Source organism: Nyctereutes procyonoides, unplaced genomic scaffold (assembly GCF_905146905.1).
Source record: "Nyctereutes procyonoides isolate TBG_1078 unplaced genomic scaffold, NYPRO_anot_genome, whole genome shotgun sequence".
Classification (NCBI taxonomy): Eukaryota; Metazoa; Chordata; class Mammalia; order Carnivora; family Canidae; genus Nyctereutes; species Nyctereutes procyonoides.
The window spans coordinates 33,062,590-33,081,710 of NW_026575042.1; the positions used below are offsets into that span (position 1 = coordinate 33,062,590).

Consider the following 19,121-nt stretch of genomic DNA (forward strand, 5'->3'; position numbering starts at 1 on the left):
AAAACCCACACAAAGACTAGGGGTCTCCTTGAGTTGAGAAGACAGAGCTGGGAGGCCAAGACAGCTTGACTTCTCCAGAAAGTACTAGAGATGAGACAGCTGCACCGGGAAAGAGCACTAGAGATTTATAGGTTTCTCTGTCTCTCTCTCTTTTTTAATTTAAATTCCAGTTAACATACAGTATAATACTAGTTTCAGGTATACAATATAGTGAGTGATTCAACACTTCCATACATCACAAGTGCCCTCCTTAATCCCCATCACCTATTTAACCATGCTCCCACCAACCTCCATTCTAGTAACTCTCAATTCTCTATAGTTGAGAGTCATACAAGGTCTCTCACAGAGTAATAATTAGCACATGTGTAAGAGGAAACTACCTCAGGCTGGAGAAAGAACCCCCAGAAAGAAGCAGAGAGAACAATCCCTATAACTCAGAAGCAGCATTTATTCCCACCAGAGTAAGAAAACTCGGAACTCACAAAGGATGAATCAGAGTAATCAGAAAGTTCCTGCCCTAGTAGTATCAAAAAATTAGTCCCTAAAGGCAGCACTAGTCCCACCTAACAAAAACTTAAAAACAAGCCTCAAAAGGATCAAACTCTATCCAAGTAATTTAACCTCATCCCAAGAACAAATACTTACAGTTCAAAAATATCCATCAACAAGGTAAAATATTAATAAGGTGAAACTTATGCTATCTGGCTTTGAATCAAAATTTACTAGGCATGCAAAAAAGCAGGAAAATATGACCCATAATGAGCAGAAAAATCAATGAACAGCAAACCTGGAAGTGACAGAAGACAGAAGTAGTAGAGCAGAACATTAAAAGCTAAACTTATTTTAACCGGCACCTAATAAGACAGCTTCAAAACACAGGAAGCAGAAACTGATAAAACTCCAAAGACAAACTGACAAATCCATATAGAGATTTCAACACTTCTCAAAACCTGACAAAATAGAAAACCAGTAAGAATAGAGAAGATTTGGGTAACACATCAACCAACTTGTGAAAATGTTGTAATTGACCAGAAATACTGTGAACCAATGAATGTTGTGACTGAATAGATAAAAGCAATCTTGATTCTGCCTAGGTAAGGTTTTACAAAACAATTAAAGATCCCAACAACGTTCGAATGCTATGGCTCAAGACAGTATCTAGGGCACAAGAAACCTCACAAAATTCTCCATTTCTAAGGATTACAGATCCAAATGCCTACAGAGACAAGCATGCAAAGTTTTAAAAAAAAGTAAATGTGACAAAGGTTATGTGGGACCAAGGGTAATCTGGAAAGGACATAACTCCACCCCCAAGACAAACCTCCTATCAGCTACAGCCAGTGATGCCATGCCACAGGGAACATAGATCCACTGTTGCCAGGTCTTACAATTTTCCAGGCGGCACCTAAAATTTGGGTTTTTACGTGAACTCCGTATTTTAAAACACTGACCACCAACACATTAAATTTTTAACCAAGCAAAAAAAAGTGTCTGGAAGCCAAATTCACAACCAAGTATCTGCTCTGGTCCAACAACTTCATCTGACAAATGAAACAAAGAAATAAAATAATTTGTCCAAATGGTGAAAGTAGATAACCACATCCAAAATGTTGTGGGCATGGACACAAAAGTCCACATTTTTAGAAGAAACTGATACCAAGATGTTTCCAGCACAGGTAACTTAGTGATGCTTATATTATCAGGAAAGACATGAAAACTGCTTTCCAACAGTTGAAGGTTAAAACTTTATCAAAGGCTTCCTGAATTGTTCCAGAAAACAACCACAAAAAAAAAAAAAAAAAAAAAATCAGTGGGAGGCAATTACAGAGACTTGGGCGAAATGGAACAAAGAACCTTCTATAAAGAAAACTTTTTAAAAAGCTGTCAATGATATGGTTATTTTGTAGAGTAGAATTTAACTTACTAGCTTCTCTATCCTAGAAATTTTCTAGAAAATGCTTGGATGAACTTTCAAGACTATTACAGAAAAGATTATCTGATGTGAAGAAATGGCTGTATGATATGCAATCCTTTCTCCATAAAGCTCTAGAAATTCTCATCATGAAGAATAACCTAGTAACATCTTCCTTGTAAGACCTATGTAAAAACTGACCTGGCAAGCTCAATGATACCATAAAGGGATACCTGAAACAACCCCAGCTTCTGATGGATAGAACTTCCTATGTCATATCCTGAATATGTTCAGTCACAGGCCAGCCAACCAACCAATTAACTGTAGAGGGTATTCAGAAAGCCAAGGGTGCTTGAATTAGAATAGAATGCTCCTTTCTAATCCTAGATTCCTATATTACATCTGACCAGAGTCCCAAATTTCAGAACATCAGGTCGGTATTTAAACTTCAAAAGGAATAACATTTAGCATGACTGACAGAAGTTCAAAAAAGTTCTTAGGTTATACACTGGATCACCCATCCCCACTTTAGGTATGCCTCTGTTACATAAAGAATTTCAAAACTACTCAACTTTGCCTGAAAATGTATTTCCAAATTTGAGACCAGAGAGCATTTTACAGGCACATTTTCTACAGGTTGTAACAAAAAAGAAAATGGACAACTATAGTCAGCAAACAAAATACACTAGCTAGAAAACTAGATGAAAACAACTTGAGAAAACCAAATGTTTTAACTCTACAAAGATTAAAAGTTTCTGGAAGAGAAAAGCAATGAATGAAAATAATTCTGCTAAAATATTATGAACTGAGTCAGAGCAAGAAAAAAGGTAAGAAAAATGACCAGATATATGGCAATAAAGGTGAAAATTTATCTAAATAAATTTCCTGGGACACCTGGGTGGCTCAACAGTTGAGCGTCTGCCATCAGCTCAGGGTGTGATTCTGGAGTCCCAGGATAGAGTACTGCATCGGGCTCCCTACCTGGAGCCTGCTTCTCTCTCTGCCTCTCTTTCTGGGTCTCTCATTAGTAAATAAATAAAATCTTTTTTAAAAAATTTTTAATTCAACAACAAAAAAAATCTATAAAAGAGAAAGTCATTGTAACAGAAACTAAATGGTAAAAAGTCAAAGGTCACTGTTGGACCCAGGGAAAAATACAAGACATTAGAATAAGATTTTGAAATACCACTTTTTAAAATACAGAAAGCACATCAAAACTCACAAAAACTCAAATTAATCATACATAAAAGTAGCCAAGTAGACTCTGAGAGAAGCCAATATAAGAAGATACTAGCCAATTCCTGAAGGTATGCTATGCATGCACAAAGAAAACAAGAACTACTACTAAGAAAGGAGGACTGGATGTTATACAGTTAATCTGAGAATGAAAACCACAACCCCAAGGTTCAAAACACATGTTATGTTTTACTATATCAAATAGTATATAAAATTATTTTAAAATCAGAGTTTCCAGGGAAGAGCATAAAATAAAAACATTATAAATAGGGTATATGTTTATCATTTCCTAATTTCCAGTATTTCTTCATAACCCCAGGGACCATCACATTATTCAACATTGTCTCATTCTTCTCAGGCCCACACCTGATCCACCTCTAATTCCAATCTTACCTGCAACCTCTCTAAAGCACTTGACCGCTCTCAAAATCCACTACCAAATTGCTAAATCTCTGAAGAAGATTTTAACTGAACTGTCCTCAAATTACTTCAAACCAGCCTATCTAAATACTTCATGTCCTTCCAAACTCAACACCCTTACTGACTTCACTTCTGATTGTAACTAAGTTACTTCTGACTCCTTCAATATTTTCCAAGCATCTTCATTAAACTCCCAGGTTTTGTCAGTTCTTCAATAAAATTCAGTACAGACAGCAGCAGCACCAATTCCAAGATGGTGGCCAGCAGAAGGCTGAAGGAGCTTGAAGAAATCCGCAAATATGGAAGGAAAAACTTCTGTAACATCCAGCCAGGTTGATGAAGCTAATTTATTGACTTGGCAAGGGCTTATTGTTCCTGACAACCCTCCATGTGATAAAGGGGCCTTCAGAATCGAAATCAACTTTCCAGCAGAGTACCCATTCAAACCACCGAAGATCACATTTAAAACAAACATCACCCGAACATCGATGAAAAGGGACAGGTCTGTCTGCCAGTAATTAGTGCTGAAAACTGGAAGCCAGCAACCAAAACCAACCAAGTAATCCAGTCCCTCATAGCACTGGTGAACAACCCCCAGCCCGAGCACCCACTTCGGTCTGACCTAGCTGAAGAATACTCTTAAGAACCGTAAAAAATTCTCTAAGAACGCTGAAGAATTTACAAAGAAATACGGGGAGAAGCGACCTGTGGAGTAAACTCTGCCACCACCAGCGAGCGTGAACAGAGACCCCAAGCAGCGCATTCAGACCTCCCTCCCCCCCCCCCCCATGCAGGACTCTGTGGAAAACTGATACATGCTGCCGCCTGGCGTTTGTTTGCTTGTGGCAGTTACTAACTTTGTATAGTTTTCTTAATCAAAAGTGGTCTGGGTAGTAACCTGTAAAGAAAGATTAAAAATTTAAGATGTTCTAAAAAACTAAAAAAATAAAAATAAAATTCAGTACATTTTATCAGGTATATGTGAAAGCAATGTGCTGAATGCGTTTGTAAATTTAAGAGTGGGAAATGCCTCATTTAATCTATTTGTGGTAAAATATGCCTAACCATAACAAAGTATAATACAGTATATTTCAGAGAGTTAAAATGTTATGATAACCATAAGAAAGACAAAATTCTCCCTTCATATTATCTTAGGTTGTTTCCTTTCCACTTCCACCACTATTCAGGTTTCTTTCTAATATGGATATAGATATCTGTTATACTTCCTAATTGAATTTCACCATATTTTAATAACCAATCCCACATTCTACCCCCAAAATAATCTTTCCTAAAACAGAAAACACAATTTCAATCACAATCACTTTCTTACAATGCTGTTTCTCAAATGCTTACAACTCTGATTTGCAAACTCCCAGCCCCATATCAAGATGGGGGAATAAAATGCAGATGACAGGAATCTGCTCACAGATATTCCAATTCAGTCTGTCTGAGATGATAACTGGGAATTTGAATTTGAATGAGCCCTTTAGGTGATTTTGATTTAAATGTCCCACAGAGCATATTTCAGGAAAAGAAAAAAAACACACACACACAGTTCTACAGATAAATGTCAAATCACTTAGCCCAGCATCAAGGCTCACCACACAAAAGACTGAGACTCAACTTATACAGTAAGGGATCTCCTATAAGCACTCTTCACAACACATAAACTTGATTTTCTGCAGCCAACTGTTCTCTCCCTTCAACCTTGCTGAAAATGTCCACTATACCATTCTCCTTGGCCCATCTCAAGCCCCATAACTCCTAGATCTCACCAGACTGAAGCAATTTCTCCTAATTCTACAGTACTGTATTTTTTTTTAAGATTTTGTTTATTTATTCATAGAGACACACAGAGAGAGAGAGAGGTAGAGACACAGGCAGAGGGAGAAGCAGGCTCCATGCAGAAAGCCCGACGTGGGACTTGATCCTGGGTCTCCAGGATCACACCCCAGGCTGCAGGCGGCGCTAAACGGCTGCGCCACCAGGGCTGCCCTACAGTACTGCCCTACAGTACTGTACTTCTTGTCTTGAACCATTACTATTTTTTTTAATTAAAGAGAGAGAGCGTTGGCGGAGGGGGGGGGGGCGCAGCCAGCTTGAGTGCACAGCAGGTGGGGAGGAGGATCCTCAAGCAGATTCCCCACAGAGCCCAATATGGTGCTCGATTCCAAGACTGTGAGATCATGACCTGAGCTGAAACCAAGAGTCAGCCACTTAAATTGAAACACCCAGGTGCCCCCTGAACCATTATTTTAACTAGTATCATTAACTTTTCAGATGGTTATATCATAATGACAACTAACTGTGGATCAAACCTCTTTTATCTCTTTCAGCATCTATAATAATATACTTTGGAAGCCCTCTCCCTAAGGCAATTTCACTTTGCATAAGCATACCTAACGAGGAATGAAAAAATGAACTAATTTTTAGAATATTAAAAGGGAAAACTGTAGCAAGATTTTTATTAGGAAATCAGTTAAATAAATATATCTGGGATGAAGGTGTCATCTGCCAAAACAAATTACTAAATTACTAAATATTGTTCTTCCTTACCAGCTTACCAAATAAATGCTCCCTGAAGAATTCTTCCCAGAGAGAATAAATGAACTTAAGCCCCAAGAAAAAAACCGGTAAACCAAACTCTGCTTAATACCAATCAGGTTTGCTTAAACTTTGCTCTAAACAGCTATTCAAAAGCAAATTATATAGAGAGGAAAACTCATTTGTGGTTAATTTCTGAAACTCTTACACAAGCAATAAACTTACAAGTGTTCTATTACAATGCTTGAGATTTTCTAATACAGCACTTCCCAAATAATTGCTGATTTATCTTTCTTCTCCAAACACTGAAGAACATATGGGTAATGACCATGTGTCTTACTCATCTTTCTAGTCTAGCACTTAGAACAAGTGATTAGTAAAGATGAGTAAATTTGAGATGAAAAATGATAGAGATTCTCCAAAAACGGTAACACAAATGGCTAAGAAGCATATAAAGATAATCGACATCACTAATTAAAGAAATTGGAAAAAAAAAAAAGAAATGCAAATCACAACCACAGACATCACCTCCTGCCCATTAGAATGGCTACTATTTTAAAAAGAAAGTGTTACCTAGGACGTGGAGAAATTAGAACTCTTGTTCTATTAGTGGGATTGTAAAATGGTGGATTGTAAAATACTAGAAAACAGTAAAGAGGTTCCTCAAAACAATTAAAAATTTCCATACCATACACAATTCAACAATCCCATTTCTGGGTATAGACCCAAAAGAACTGAAAGCAGGGTCTTTACAGTTATTTGCACATTCATGTTCACAGCAGCATAGTCAAAAAAAGTCAAAAGGTGGAAACAACCCAAAAGTCCATTAAATGATGAATGGATAAACGATACACACATACAATGTAATATTACTCAGCCATAAAAAGAAAGGAAACCCTTACATATGCTAGAACATGGATTAACCTTCAGGACAGTATGCTAAATTAAATAAGCCGGGGGATCCCTAGGTGGCTCAGCGGTTTGGCACCTGCCTTTGGCCCAGGGCATGATCCTGGGGTCCCGGGATCGAGTCCCATGTCACGCTCCCTGCATGGAGCCTGCTTCTCCCTCTGCCTGAGTCTCTGCCCCTCTCTCTCTCTCTCTCATGAATGAATGAATAAAATCTTTAATAAATAAATTAATAAGCCAATCACAGAAAAACAAATACTGTATGATTCCACTTATATGAAGTACCTAGAATAGTCAAATTCAGACAGAAAGTAGAATAGTGGTTATCAGAGGCTAACAGAGAAGGGTAGTTGGTTGATGGATACAGAGTTTCAGATTTGCAAGGTGAAAAAGTTCTGAAAATTGGTTTCATAATAATGTAAATATACTTAACATTATAGACTTGTACACTTTAAAGATGATGATGATGAATTTTATGTGTTTGCTGAAATGAAAATTTTTAATTACAGTGATTTTAAGTACAAATAAATTAGTTAAGTATCAATGAACACTTGGAAAAAATGTAAATATAAAACATTAATATAACGTTTATGTACAATTATTCAAATGGCCTTTTAAGGGTGCCAGAGTGGCTCAGTCGGCTAAGTGTTTACCTTTTGGTTTAGGTCATGATTAGGGTCCAGGGATCCAGCCCCAAGGCAGGCTCCCAGCTCAGTAAAGTCAGCTTCTCCCTCTCCCTCTGACCATCCATCCCCCCCCACCAGCCGCCCCTCCTCGCTCTCTTGCACGGTCTAATAAATAAAACCTTTTTTAAAAAGTTCAAATGGCCTTTTAATTTAGCTTCCATCTAAAAGTAGTTTAAAAAATAAAAGATAAGTAGTTTAAAATAAATCACTCCAAACTATATGTTCACATCTCACTGTAGAAGATTCTTACTAATTATAAAATGTTTGCTCAAAAGTATTTCTCCTAAAAGAGAATCAGAATTCTATAAATGGAGAAGATTCTTGAGATCATATACTCTAATAATTCCAAGGTGGGTCCACAAACAATGGAAAATGAAAACTAATTTTTCACAGAGCTAAATCTATTTAATGTTAAGACATATGCTTTACTCTGAGAACACATTTCTACTTTGAAACTTTCTTTTTAATACTAATTTCATCCATTCAACAAATACTTGAGCCAGTAACTCTCAAGTGAAAGGACATAATAGTGAATAAGAAAAGCAAAGCTCTCATCCTCAGGAAATTACCTCCTTTTTAGTGGAAAACAAGAATACCAACATTAAAAAAAAGATGACAAGGTTTTGTTAAGTCCTTAATATTCAAAACAAAACCCTGATCAGTCTATGTAACCCTATGTCAGTGGGAAACATTAATCTGCATCCCTTCCCATTTTATAAGTGAGAAACTGGATGTCCAAAAGGTTTCACAATTCAATAAATCCAAAGTCAAAACTACCTGGTTTCTAATTCAAACATCAAGAAAATCCCCATGTGCCTAAGTAGAGATTCAAACATGACAGATTTACAGGACTCCAAATATCCCAAAGACTAATTTTTTTTCCACTTAAGTGTCCTTCCAGCTCTAACAGGATTTGACTCTATATACCACACCTGTATCATTTGAGGACTTGTAAATTTAGTGAAAAACTTAAAATCCCTAGGGCAGAATTTATCAAATCTCATAACGCTAGCAAAAGAAATTCTATTTTCAGATAAATGATAATGCAAGTCCAACATTTAGAACAAGGGGAAAGAAAGGACACAAAAATAGTACCCACAGTTAATACTGTTTTGGTCACTGTTCCTGTGACCTAGAAAGTACAGTAATTCTCTGGAGCACCACTGTCCCATTCACTAGAAATTTCAGACAGTTTAAATATACAAAGGAACTGAAAAATAAACAGTGATAATCAGCTAATTAACATTTCAAAGAACCATGATACAAAACCTGTAGTTCCAGTGAATAATCTAGGTTCGACAATAATTGACCTGACAGTACAGTCTCTTCCCTCACCTCCTCCTTTCTCTACTTCTGTACAAAGGTGGGATACTAAGCATATACTAAGTGTCAGATACATTTTAATATGTGCCAGACAAGTCTATGCAACTTGATCTCATGAGTTCAACAGGTTTTCCCCCCACTTAAAAATAAACCCACATATAATGCAAATTTGAAGAAACAAACTTGAAAGTATAGTTATCTCCTTTTGTAGGTAAAGGAAACTGAGCCAAAAAGTTAAAGCAACTTGCCAACACAGTAACTGGAAGAGCCAAGATTTGAACCTAACTGCAAAGTTTGTAGGAGTCTCCTTGAATACTTCCTCCGAGTCTGTCATAAATACCAACATGCAAGTGACTGAATAGGAGGAGATAGTGGATGAGGCAAGAGGCACACAAAAATGTACCCCCAAAATAGTATTTTTCCCTAAGATATCAGAAGACTTAGATATAAAAGCTGCACCCAAAGAGCTGTAAGTGCCTATGACTGGAACAAAGGGTTACAGAGGTTCAAAGGACAAACGAAACTTTTTGCTGCAGTGAGCAAGGAAGAATTCACTGAGGGAGGAAATTGAGTTACACCGTAAGAGAAAAGAAGTATTTTTAGACAGAAGAGACTTCAGAGAATTAAGGTGGGGAAAAGAGGAGACGTGGGGCATGTACGTTTGAAAAGGCAAAAACATCGACCCAGCTAAAGCACAAAATTACATAAGAGAGCAGTTAAATGTAAGGCTGAAAAGGTTAGGATTGGGTCAGACTTCGAAGGGACTGATGAAATAAACTCCCTATTTACAGCACCAAGGTAAAATTAAACTTTACATGTTTATTATCTTCATGAAGTAAGGTTGTACATGCTCTATTAACTTGAATGTATTTATGCTTTTCTGCTAAAAAAAAAAAAAGTGTAGGCAACACCTGATACAAAGATGATTAAATGCTGGATCTGAATTCAAATTGCTAATTTTTTCCCCATCTCCTGATAACCACAGAGTATGTACGAAGAGATGGGGAGTCAGAGAGGGTAGGCCTGAACCTACATCCTGACATTTTATGCCAGCTACTCAATTTTAATTAGGGAAAAAGTAAAACCCACAAATCTTTTTCACAGGATGGAGTAGCTTGAACAAGAAGGAAAAATGGCAGAGCCTCACTGTCAGAAAAATTCCCCTTGTGTTGCCAAGACTGGCTTTAAAAAAAAGCTACAATTGGACTTTTTTTTTAAAAATGTAGCTTTAATTTCATTTTTTAGGGTCGCCTGGGTGGCTCAGCCGTTGAGCATCTGCCTTCGGCCTGGGGCATGATCCTGGAGTCCTGGGATTGAGTCCCACATCAGGCTCCCTGCAAGGAGCCTGCCTCTCCCTCTGTCTCAAATAAATAAAATTTTTAAAAAAATTTTTTTTCATTTTTAAAATCTAGGTTAGAATTTGGGAAAGTGTTCAATTAGACCATAACTATCCTGAACCCATTGACAAGAACTTAAAATTCCAAGCATCTACAAGATTCAAAACTACCATTTCACTCTTAGTTTAAGTTCCATCCCCCTAGTAAAAAGGAAACCTACCAGGATCTTTGAGTGTTAACCTGGATGATGACATCACTCACTACTGCTGTTCCAGCAGGCTAGGATGGGATGCCCTACGCCCTCTTTCCCATACATCGCAAGAGTAGCAATCTCCCCAAAAGGAAGGTTTGTAGAAAATGAAGTTATAGCAGCTCTATCTCCTCGGTCCAAAACCATCAAAAGCTGTTAGAACATAAAAAGCAGCACCCCATAAAAACTGGAAGTGGGGTGGGGGAGTACCCTGAAACCAAGCAAATTCGTATTTGTAAAATTTAAGGTGAAAGGAAACTTGGAATCTAGCCCAAAGCTCTCATCTCATATTAAGAAACTGAAGCCCAGGGCAGTGGTGATTTGCCCAGGGCAAATGCTTCCCTATAAATGTGTTAAGTGTTTGTTACCAGTCACACTAGCACTTAATCACATTCTAACAGTTACTTAAATGTTTATGGGATTAAGTACCTGGTATGCAAAAAAACACAATCTCCACCTCCTCTGCACCCCCCCCACCCCCCACCCCCCCCCACCCCCCCCCCCCCCGTCAGTGCCCTGCCCCAAAGCTGTATTCAGAAAATGATGCAAGATTCTCAAATGAATACCATATCCTGCTACAGCCACTACAGCCATAAAATTTCTTTTATCGAAGATAAGCCTGAAATGACTGAATTTTTTAAGTTCTGACTAAACAAGTGGATCACAAGACCTCAAAATTTGGAGAATATGAAATGGAGTACACTACTGCTTTTTGACAGTTGCCATTTCCTTTGTACTAATGTCCACGTTTTTTGAAAAACTATTATTGGTGCATAGTTAATTCAAATTAGCACTTTTGAGACACTTCGATTAGAGAATTTAGCATAACCTCACCTCTCAAAAATAACTTGAAAGTACCCTACCCTGCACAAAATATTCGGGGGCGGGGAGACAACCACCACCTAAAATAACAGTCTACCAGGCCACAACATATTAAAACCAGAAAATAAGGAACAATCCTGCAAAAATCCCACCAACTAAAAAACAGTACCATCAGTCTTCCTGGGCTCACTGTTTACCGTCAAACTGTCAAAGCATTTGTTGAAGAACACGGAGAAAAGTTTTGCACCGAGTTCACAAGCTGTGGGTTCATCAGACTATACCACCACCCACACATAACACCAGTTTGGGGAAATGCAAACACGCCACATGTACATTTTTTAACCAGGCTTAACCACGTTTAACAACGTAAGTGTTGTCAGCTCTTGCAAAGGTTTGGGGGGGAAAAAAAAGGCAATATACAAGCATACTTCACCTCATTTATAAAACCATCAATAGGAACAGCAAGCAACTGACCCGAGGCGAACTAAACAGTTCTGAACGTTAAGGCCGCCGTACAAAACGGTTTAGAAGGGCTGTCTTTCTGAAACGCTGGGCAAAAGTCCTTTGATGAGTCTTAAAACTAATGACCGTATGCTAATGCACAAATAACAAAAGCTTAACACAAACTACCACGCCGCCAAACCATTCCTGTGACCAATGCCTACTTTTAAAACAAGCATTGAAAGGGAACAATAAAAAGCGTCTCACCGCAAACACAGCAAGAGAGGGACTGTCGGAAGTAAGGCAAGAGCCTGTTAATCTCTGTAAACGCCTTGGGGTCTCCGGGGTCGTAGTTGAGCACTAGGCGGCTCGCGGAAATGTAGAGAGCAGTAGCATTCACGGGGTTCATTGCAGACACCTCGACACCGTTGGCTCCCGGTTGAAAAGAAATTCCGGATCCAACTTTGTAAGCAGCCAGGGAACAATGGCGAATTTGCAACAATTCGGAGGAAAGCAGAGAAGAACCACTGGCCAAAGTAGTAACCAAAATCCGTGCAAGTTTGTGGAGCTGAAGCAATCCTCCCACACATGGGGCCTTTGCGCCCCTCCTCCGTCCCTGAGACTTGCAGACAAAAAAAAAAAAAAAAAGAGAGAGAGACAGAGAGAGAGAGAGAAAGAGAAACCAGCGTTCGAGTTTGTCCCAGGCAGCCTCGGGGCGAAGGACGCGGCGGCTTCGGCGCTCGGGCCGGGGACTCGGCGCTCAGTCTAGCCCCGCGGCTCGGCAGGCGGCCTTCGCTGCATCTCCGGACGCGGAGGCACCTCCTCAGGGCGAGCTGGGCGGGCGCGGGAGCAGGCCCCGGCCCGGTCCGAGGGGCGGGCACGCTTCTCACGGGCTGCAGGGCCCTTACTCCATCACAGCGCCCGGCGCAGAGGTAGCGGCGACGACGAGGAGGGCAGCTCGGGCGTCGGCTTCCTCAATCTAGTGCACCAAGCCGCGGCGGCGGCGAACGTTGCAGTCGCGGCTAGCGGAGGCCGCCGCCGCTCCCTCCATATCGGACGCGGGACCCGGACTGCGCCTGGCTCTCCGCCCCGGCGGTTACAAGCCCGCTGCTCCCTGAGGTGGCGAAACCGGCAGGAGAGTCCCCCACCCGCTAGGGGAGGGCCGGGGAGGAAGTGCGCGGGCCGGCGGCGGCGGCGGCGGCGGCGGCGGGAGGGGGCGGGGAGCAGGCCCGGCCGGGCCGCCGCGGCGCCCCTCGCTCCTCAGTCGCTCACTCCGAGGTCACCAGGCGCAAGCGCCGCCCCCTCACTGCCCGGCCATCTTCTCCGCGCCGCACACACCGAGACTTCCTCCGCCAAGCACGGCGGCCGCCGCCGCCCACGGCTCCCGCCCGGCCGCAGCGGAGGCGAGCGCTCGCGCAGCCAGGCCCCGCCGCCGCCGCCCAGAGCACACAGCAAGGCCCCGTCGCAGGCCCCTCCCCCCCGTGCCTCGCCGCCCTCACCCTGACTCCACGCGCCTCTCTAACTCGGTAGGGCCCGGGCTGCTGCGGCCTTAATGAATCCCGCGGACTGTCCGGCGCCTCAGGCCCTGCCGGCGACGACGACCGTTACCCCAACGGGCAAAGCCACTGTCATCCCCGAGACTCCCCCGCCGCCGTCGTCGCTAGCGCCCGCGCGCATGCGCAGAGCACACTCTCACCCCTCCCCCCGCCCTTTCCTTTCCCTTCGCTTCCCTTTTCCCCTGCTTCTCCTCTAAGAGCCCCCTCCACGCCCTCCCGGAGCTACCGGCTCGCTCCGCGCATGCGCATTCCACTATCCAGCCCGCCGCCTTTCGCCCTTACGCGTGCGCCTTGACCGCCCACCCAGAAAACCGGATAAACACAGCCTCCCGCTCACGCCGGCCCCTCCCTGCTGCCAACCCACCCTGGCCTCACTGCGCATGCCTGGCCCTCCACTTACGGCTCTTGGAACCGAGCATGCGCTCTGCAGGCTGCCTGTTCTCTCTGCCCCTCCCCCGTGCGCTCTCCAATTGCCTCCTGGGCGTGTGGGCTGTGGTGAAACGTTCGTTAGTTGACCCATCCTTCCACGCTGTGGGCTTTAAGCCGCTCGCACTACACCGCTTCCTCGGTCCCCGCCAACGCTGAGGCGCTCCGCCCTGGCGGCCTCTCCGCGCCCGGCTGACCACGGTGTGAGGAAATCGCCCCGCAGCCCGCACCGCCCCAAGCCCCGCCCTCGCGGCCTTTCTCCTGGAACGCAGCTCTCCGAGCCCGGGAAGGGCGCTGCCGTGGGCTGCTCGCACTCCCGGAGCCCGGAAGGCCGGCTGCAGGCGGCGTGGCCGCGCGCCCAGCCTGCGTGCGGGCCACGTCCGCTCGGTTAGGGTCGCGGCCAGCGCCGGCGGCAGCCTGGGCTCGCTGGGGCCCCGGCGGCCGTCTGGAGGCGCTGGGGCCCCGACCCGCCTCCCCCGTCCGGCCCGTCACAGCCGGGCTCTTCCCGCGGCCTTCGGGGCCGCCGACCGGGACCTCCCCGACCTCGTGCTTGGAAGACTGTCCCCATTTTTCAACAAGCGTTTCGCCTCCTGCGTTTGCAGGAGACCAGGGAAAGTGAGATATAAATAAACAAAAGCCTCACTTAACGTATGATTCCCCCTTGTCTCTGAAAGTACAGAACTTTTTTGAGTAGCACAAATAGAGGCAGCGTTAGGAACCATCTTGGTCTCTGAATACACCAAAGCTCTTCAGCATCGTTTTTTTCTCTCTCTCTCTCTCTCTCGAAATAAATGATCTACACGTGTTTGCAAAATGGAATTTATGACACGTATATCTTTTGGGGCACAAATACAGTTAGTTTTAGGGACTCAGAAGTTAGGTAACCAGGGAACCCAGTAGCTTCTGATACGATTTCTAGTGCCATTTGATGACAGGTTTATTTTCTTTACAAGGGCTATTATCAGCACTTAGGTATTAAGCAATAAGAATCTAACTTCCTAATTTTTTCAGACAGCAAAGCAGAAATTAGAGAAAGCTGTGCAAAGTATTTCGCCGTCTTGTATCTGGAAAATGACACGTATTCTCAGATTATAGAACCCCCATCTTCCCTAGGTCGTTTGTTTGAAAAGTGGTATTTCTTGAGCTCACCTTCAAATAAAAGTTATATTATACACTTCTGTTTTTATTCCAGACTCTTTAAGTTCTCCTTCCACAAACCACAGGTTTTTTTCCTCCAGGAGAGCAACACAGAAGAGTAAAATAATCAGTTCTGTTTTCCATTCAGGCAACAAAAATTAGCAGTCGCCCAAGGCAAGTGATTACTTTCAGGGCCTTAACCTTGCTGATTTTCTCATAACCGGATTTTTTTTTTTTTTTGATCACTTGAGATGTGTACAACCTAAATCAAGACTAATTTTATTGATGGTCTGTGTGAGAGAAAGAGACTTAAACCAGTTTTTTTTAGCCTCGGAAATTGCTTGCAACTGATGATAAGTTTATGGCATTTAGAAGCAAAGCATCTCCACATTGAAGTATATTGCCTGTAATAACTATTTGGTTGCTGGAGGCTTGCCTCAAAAGAAAACAAATGAACTGTTTATGGAAAATAAAGTGCTTAGATCAAATATTTAGGAGAAATATATAACTTCAAATCTCAAGCTATCAACTTTACGTAATTTCTTCATAATTTATGTTCAATTAATATTTGGAAGTAAAAGGGTTACGGTTGCCAGATCTAACAAAAATACAAGATGCCAGTTAAAAATTTTTAATGAGCTTTTTATTTGAGAACAGTTTTGAATTTTTGGAATTATTGCACAAATAGTACAGATAGTCTTAAATTTTCCATTTCCCCTATTATTAACATCTTACATTAGTGTAGTAGGTTTGTTACAATTAGTTAACCAATAGTAATACAATATTATTAAGTAAAATCCATGTTTTATTTATATTTCTTCATTTTTTTCCCTAACGTCCCTTTACTGATCTAGGATCCCATCCAGGAGATCACATTACATTTAGTCATGTCTCCTCAGGCTCCTCTCAGTGCCCAGTTAAATTTTCATTTCAGACAAACAACAAACACTTGTTTCCTCTTTATTGTCTGTATTTCCTTCCCATTTTGAGTTAAAGCTCCCCTTTTCTGTCTTCCCAGATTGGCAACTGCTTGCTTCTTTCATTGCACTTATGAAACTACGTGGCAGTTGTTGATGTAGCCCTGCCTTCTCCCTGTCACACTACAACTGCTAGAAGGTCAGAGTTTCTCCCTCTTTGACTTTTATCACCATTGTCTAGCATAAGGCTTGACGTATAATAAGTAGTTAGTAATTATTAAAACAATGATGAATTGTTAGAAATGCAATAATATAAGAAAAATCCCCAGTACAGTGTATGGTACAAAAACAAGCATGGACAAGGGTTTGCTTTTCCTTAGGGAGAGACACAAAATGTCTTACAATTTTAAAGACAGTTCTTATCTCAGCTTGATCAATGTCAATTCTAAGATCCTTAATAAAACTAGATGTATGGATTGATTTTAAACCCTCAGAATAATCTATCAACAAGTATTTGTTGATTATACTCAAGCACTTTGGGAAAAATGAAGAAAATGCATAAGTAGTTGTAGTTATACTTTCAGAGAACAAAGATCAGACTGGCAGTAAGTGAGAGGGACTTTCTGAGTGGTTAGGCCCTTTATAAAATTATGAAATAATTGTTCACCTCCCTTTCCCCGCCTCTTTCACCATTCTTTCTCTGCTCCCCCGACCCCCCCCCCCCACTTTTTCTTTCTCCACCAAAAACTATCCAGAGGTAATGTTCCCTCTCCCAACTTCCCAGGTTACATTCTCCCTGACAGCCTAGATCTCCATTCCACTGCCTTCAAAGTTATTCTCATCTGTTACATACAGACTGAATGTTTGTGCCCTCACCTGCTCCCCAAATTCATGGACTGAAATCCCAACCCCTACATGATGGTATCAGAAGGTAAAGCCTTTGGGAGATAATTAGGTCATGAGAATAGAGCCTTCATTAATGGGATTAGTGCCCTTACAAAAGAGACTCCAGAGAGCTCCCTCACTCTCTCTGCTATGTGAGGATACAATGGGAAATCAGCCTCATCTTCAACCAAAAAGAGAACCCTCACCAAGTGACCATGCTGGCACCCTGATCTCACATTTCTAGCATCCACAACTGTGAGAAATAATTGTTAGCTGTTTAAGCCACCCAGTTTATAGTATTGTGTTACAGCAGACTAAGCTAAAACACCATCCCTACCAAATTTTAACAAGCGTTTTCTGTCACTGTGGAAAGAAGTCAATCTGATTAACCTTTATCTATGGGAGAGTGATAATAATTTAATCTAAACCAACAACAAATCAGAGACTGGCCAGAGCAAATACGTTTTTACTGGGAGCAATAAACCAGGTGGAATTAAACAGGGCCTAATCCAAACCAATTCTTCCATTCTTCCCTGACTGCTGTTCCCTGTTACCAAAACTTATCTTCCATTTTCTGCTCCTTAGCTGTGGTCATACCTCTCCCTACTTAGAGCCCCTCAGAAGCGCTTCTCTTTGCATACCAATCCCTGATGATATTTTTTTGGTGACTTTTTTCAAATCAGTGGATCTATCCAATGGTATCATCCAAAAACATTAATTTAGTAAATGTAGCACCCATTTATTTTATATCTCAAATATTAAATTGCCTTCAGCTTCTTTATCCCTACCTCTAGCCTAAACAAAGCAGTTTGCTTTATTGATCATCTGTCTAGTACAGTGCCAGACACATACTAAGGTACTCACTAAATGTTACTGTTTTTATTCCCTAACACACTTTCAACTCTATTCAAATGCCTATTAAATTTGTTCATTCATTTATGCAACCAACATTTATTGTCAGTTATATGCTAGGCATTCAGAATACAAAAATGAATAATTCAACAGTTTCCAGCCCTCAAAGAGTTCACAGTCTAGTTGAAATGGCAGCTATGTACATAGCTAATTTATAATTCAGAGTGGTAGGGATTTAAAGGATGCACTCGATGTAAATCCAAAATGTCTTAGCGGATATTTCTGCAACATTATGGGTTAAACAAGCTTGTGTGGACTTTCCTGGGAAAATAACTGCAATTATTCATAGCATTGTGTCTAAGGGAAAATGTGTTCTGCATTCCAAACAGTCAATTTAAAATTGAATTTTTGGAACACAGCCCATTTGTCCCTGGGGGCTATTTCTCCATTATCTAAGATCCCTATCTGTCTTAGGACAATGTATATCTTTTTACAACTCCCACCTGTTCCATATGGCCTGTGGTGCTAACTGAGGGTTGCTAGTCACCAACTTACTTTCCAGGGCTCAGTGCTACACAACTGAGATAGTCCTCCAGTCAAGCAGGTTGAGTCAAGCAGGTAGGACTAAAGGAACCTCAATCCTGAATTTGTTCAACACTTTACTATTAGGGAAGGTGGTAGAAAAAGGAAAAGTCCTTCAAGTGAGTGGTGAGACATTGCAGGAATAATATCAAAAAGGGATTGCAGAGGGAAAAAAAAAAGGGATTGCAGGAAAAATGTCAAAAGGGGTAGAATAGGACCCCTAAAAATATCTAAATGTACACTCCTGGACAATAAAGATGTTTAAAATGATCTTTATGACTCACAGGCAGTCTAGAGACTAGGAATGAAGATTTCTAATGATGTTGAGAAAACTAGACTTTATGAGGCAATTATCTTTCTTGTTATTCTTGAACTTTGGGAGGTAGCATGGGGTAGTGGAATGAGCATGAACAAAGCTTTATTCCAATATATACTGTGTAGATTTGGGAAAAAAAAACATTCATGTTCTCTGAGCTTTAGTTTTCTCATTTATAAAATGGAGATAATAATACTTTCCTTGAAGAATTACCCCAGGGAATCATATCTTCATCAAATGTGCTTCTAAAACAGGCAATATGGGTATACAGGTGAAAAAGCTCAGTTCCAGTCTACAGGTTAAGTCAGAAATGAATATACAGTTACAATGCAACGAGACAGTATTTCAATGTGGTCCTATATAAACATGAGAAAGGACACCTAATCAGACATGGAAGCCCAGTTAAATATGAAGGAAGAGATATATACAATGGGACCTGAAGGACCAATGGGAGAAACAGAAGAAGGTTAGGAAGAGTTTCTAAACAAAAGGAAGAGCATATAAAAAAGCCTAGAGGAAGAAGTTTGCATGTTTGGGAAACTTGATGTAGTTGAGTAGCAAACAGTAAAG

General features: G+C 41.4%; 1 protein-coding gene and 1 pseudogene across 1 annotated transcript in view; one reads left to right on the forward strand and one right to left on the reverse strand.

The window, feature by feature from the left end:
- MSL2 (MSL complex subunit 2) overlaps positions 1–13,033 on the reverse strand; it is a 33,871-nt gene extending 20,838 nt beyond the window's left edge. Inside the window, exon 1 of the mRNA XM_055321553.1 lies at positions 12,148–13,033. Within this exon, the coding sequence (XP_055177528.1) occupies positions 12,148–12,289 (142 nt within the window). The 5' untranslated portion in view covers positions 12,290–13,033. The remainder of the gene's footprint in view (positions 1–12,147) is intronic.
- LOC129507231 (ubiquitin-conjugating enzyme E2 L3-like) lies at positions 3,822–4,284 on the forward strand (annotated as a pseudogene).
- Positions 13,034–19,121: the final 6,088 nt, after the last annotated feature.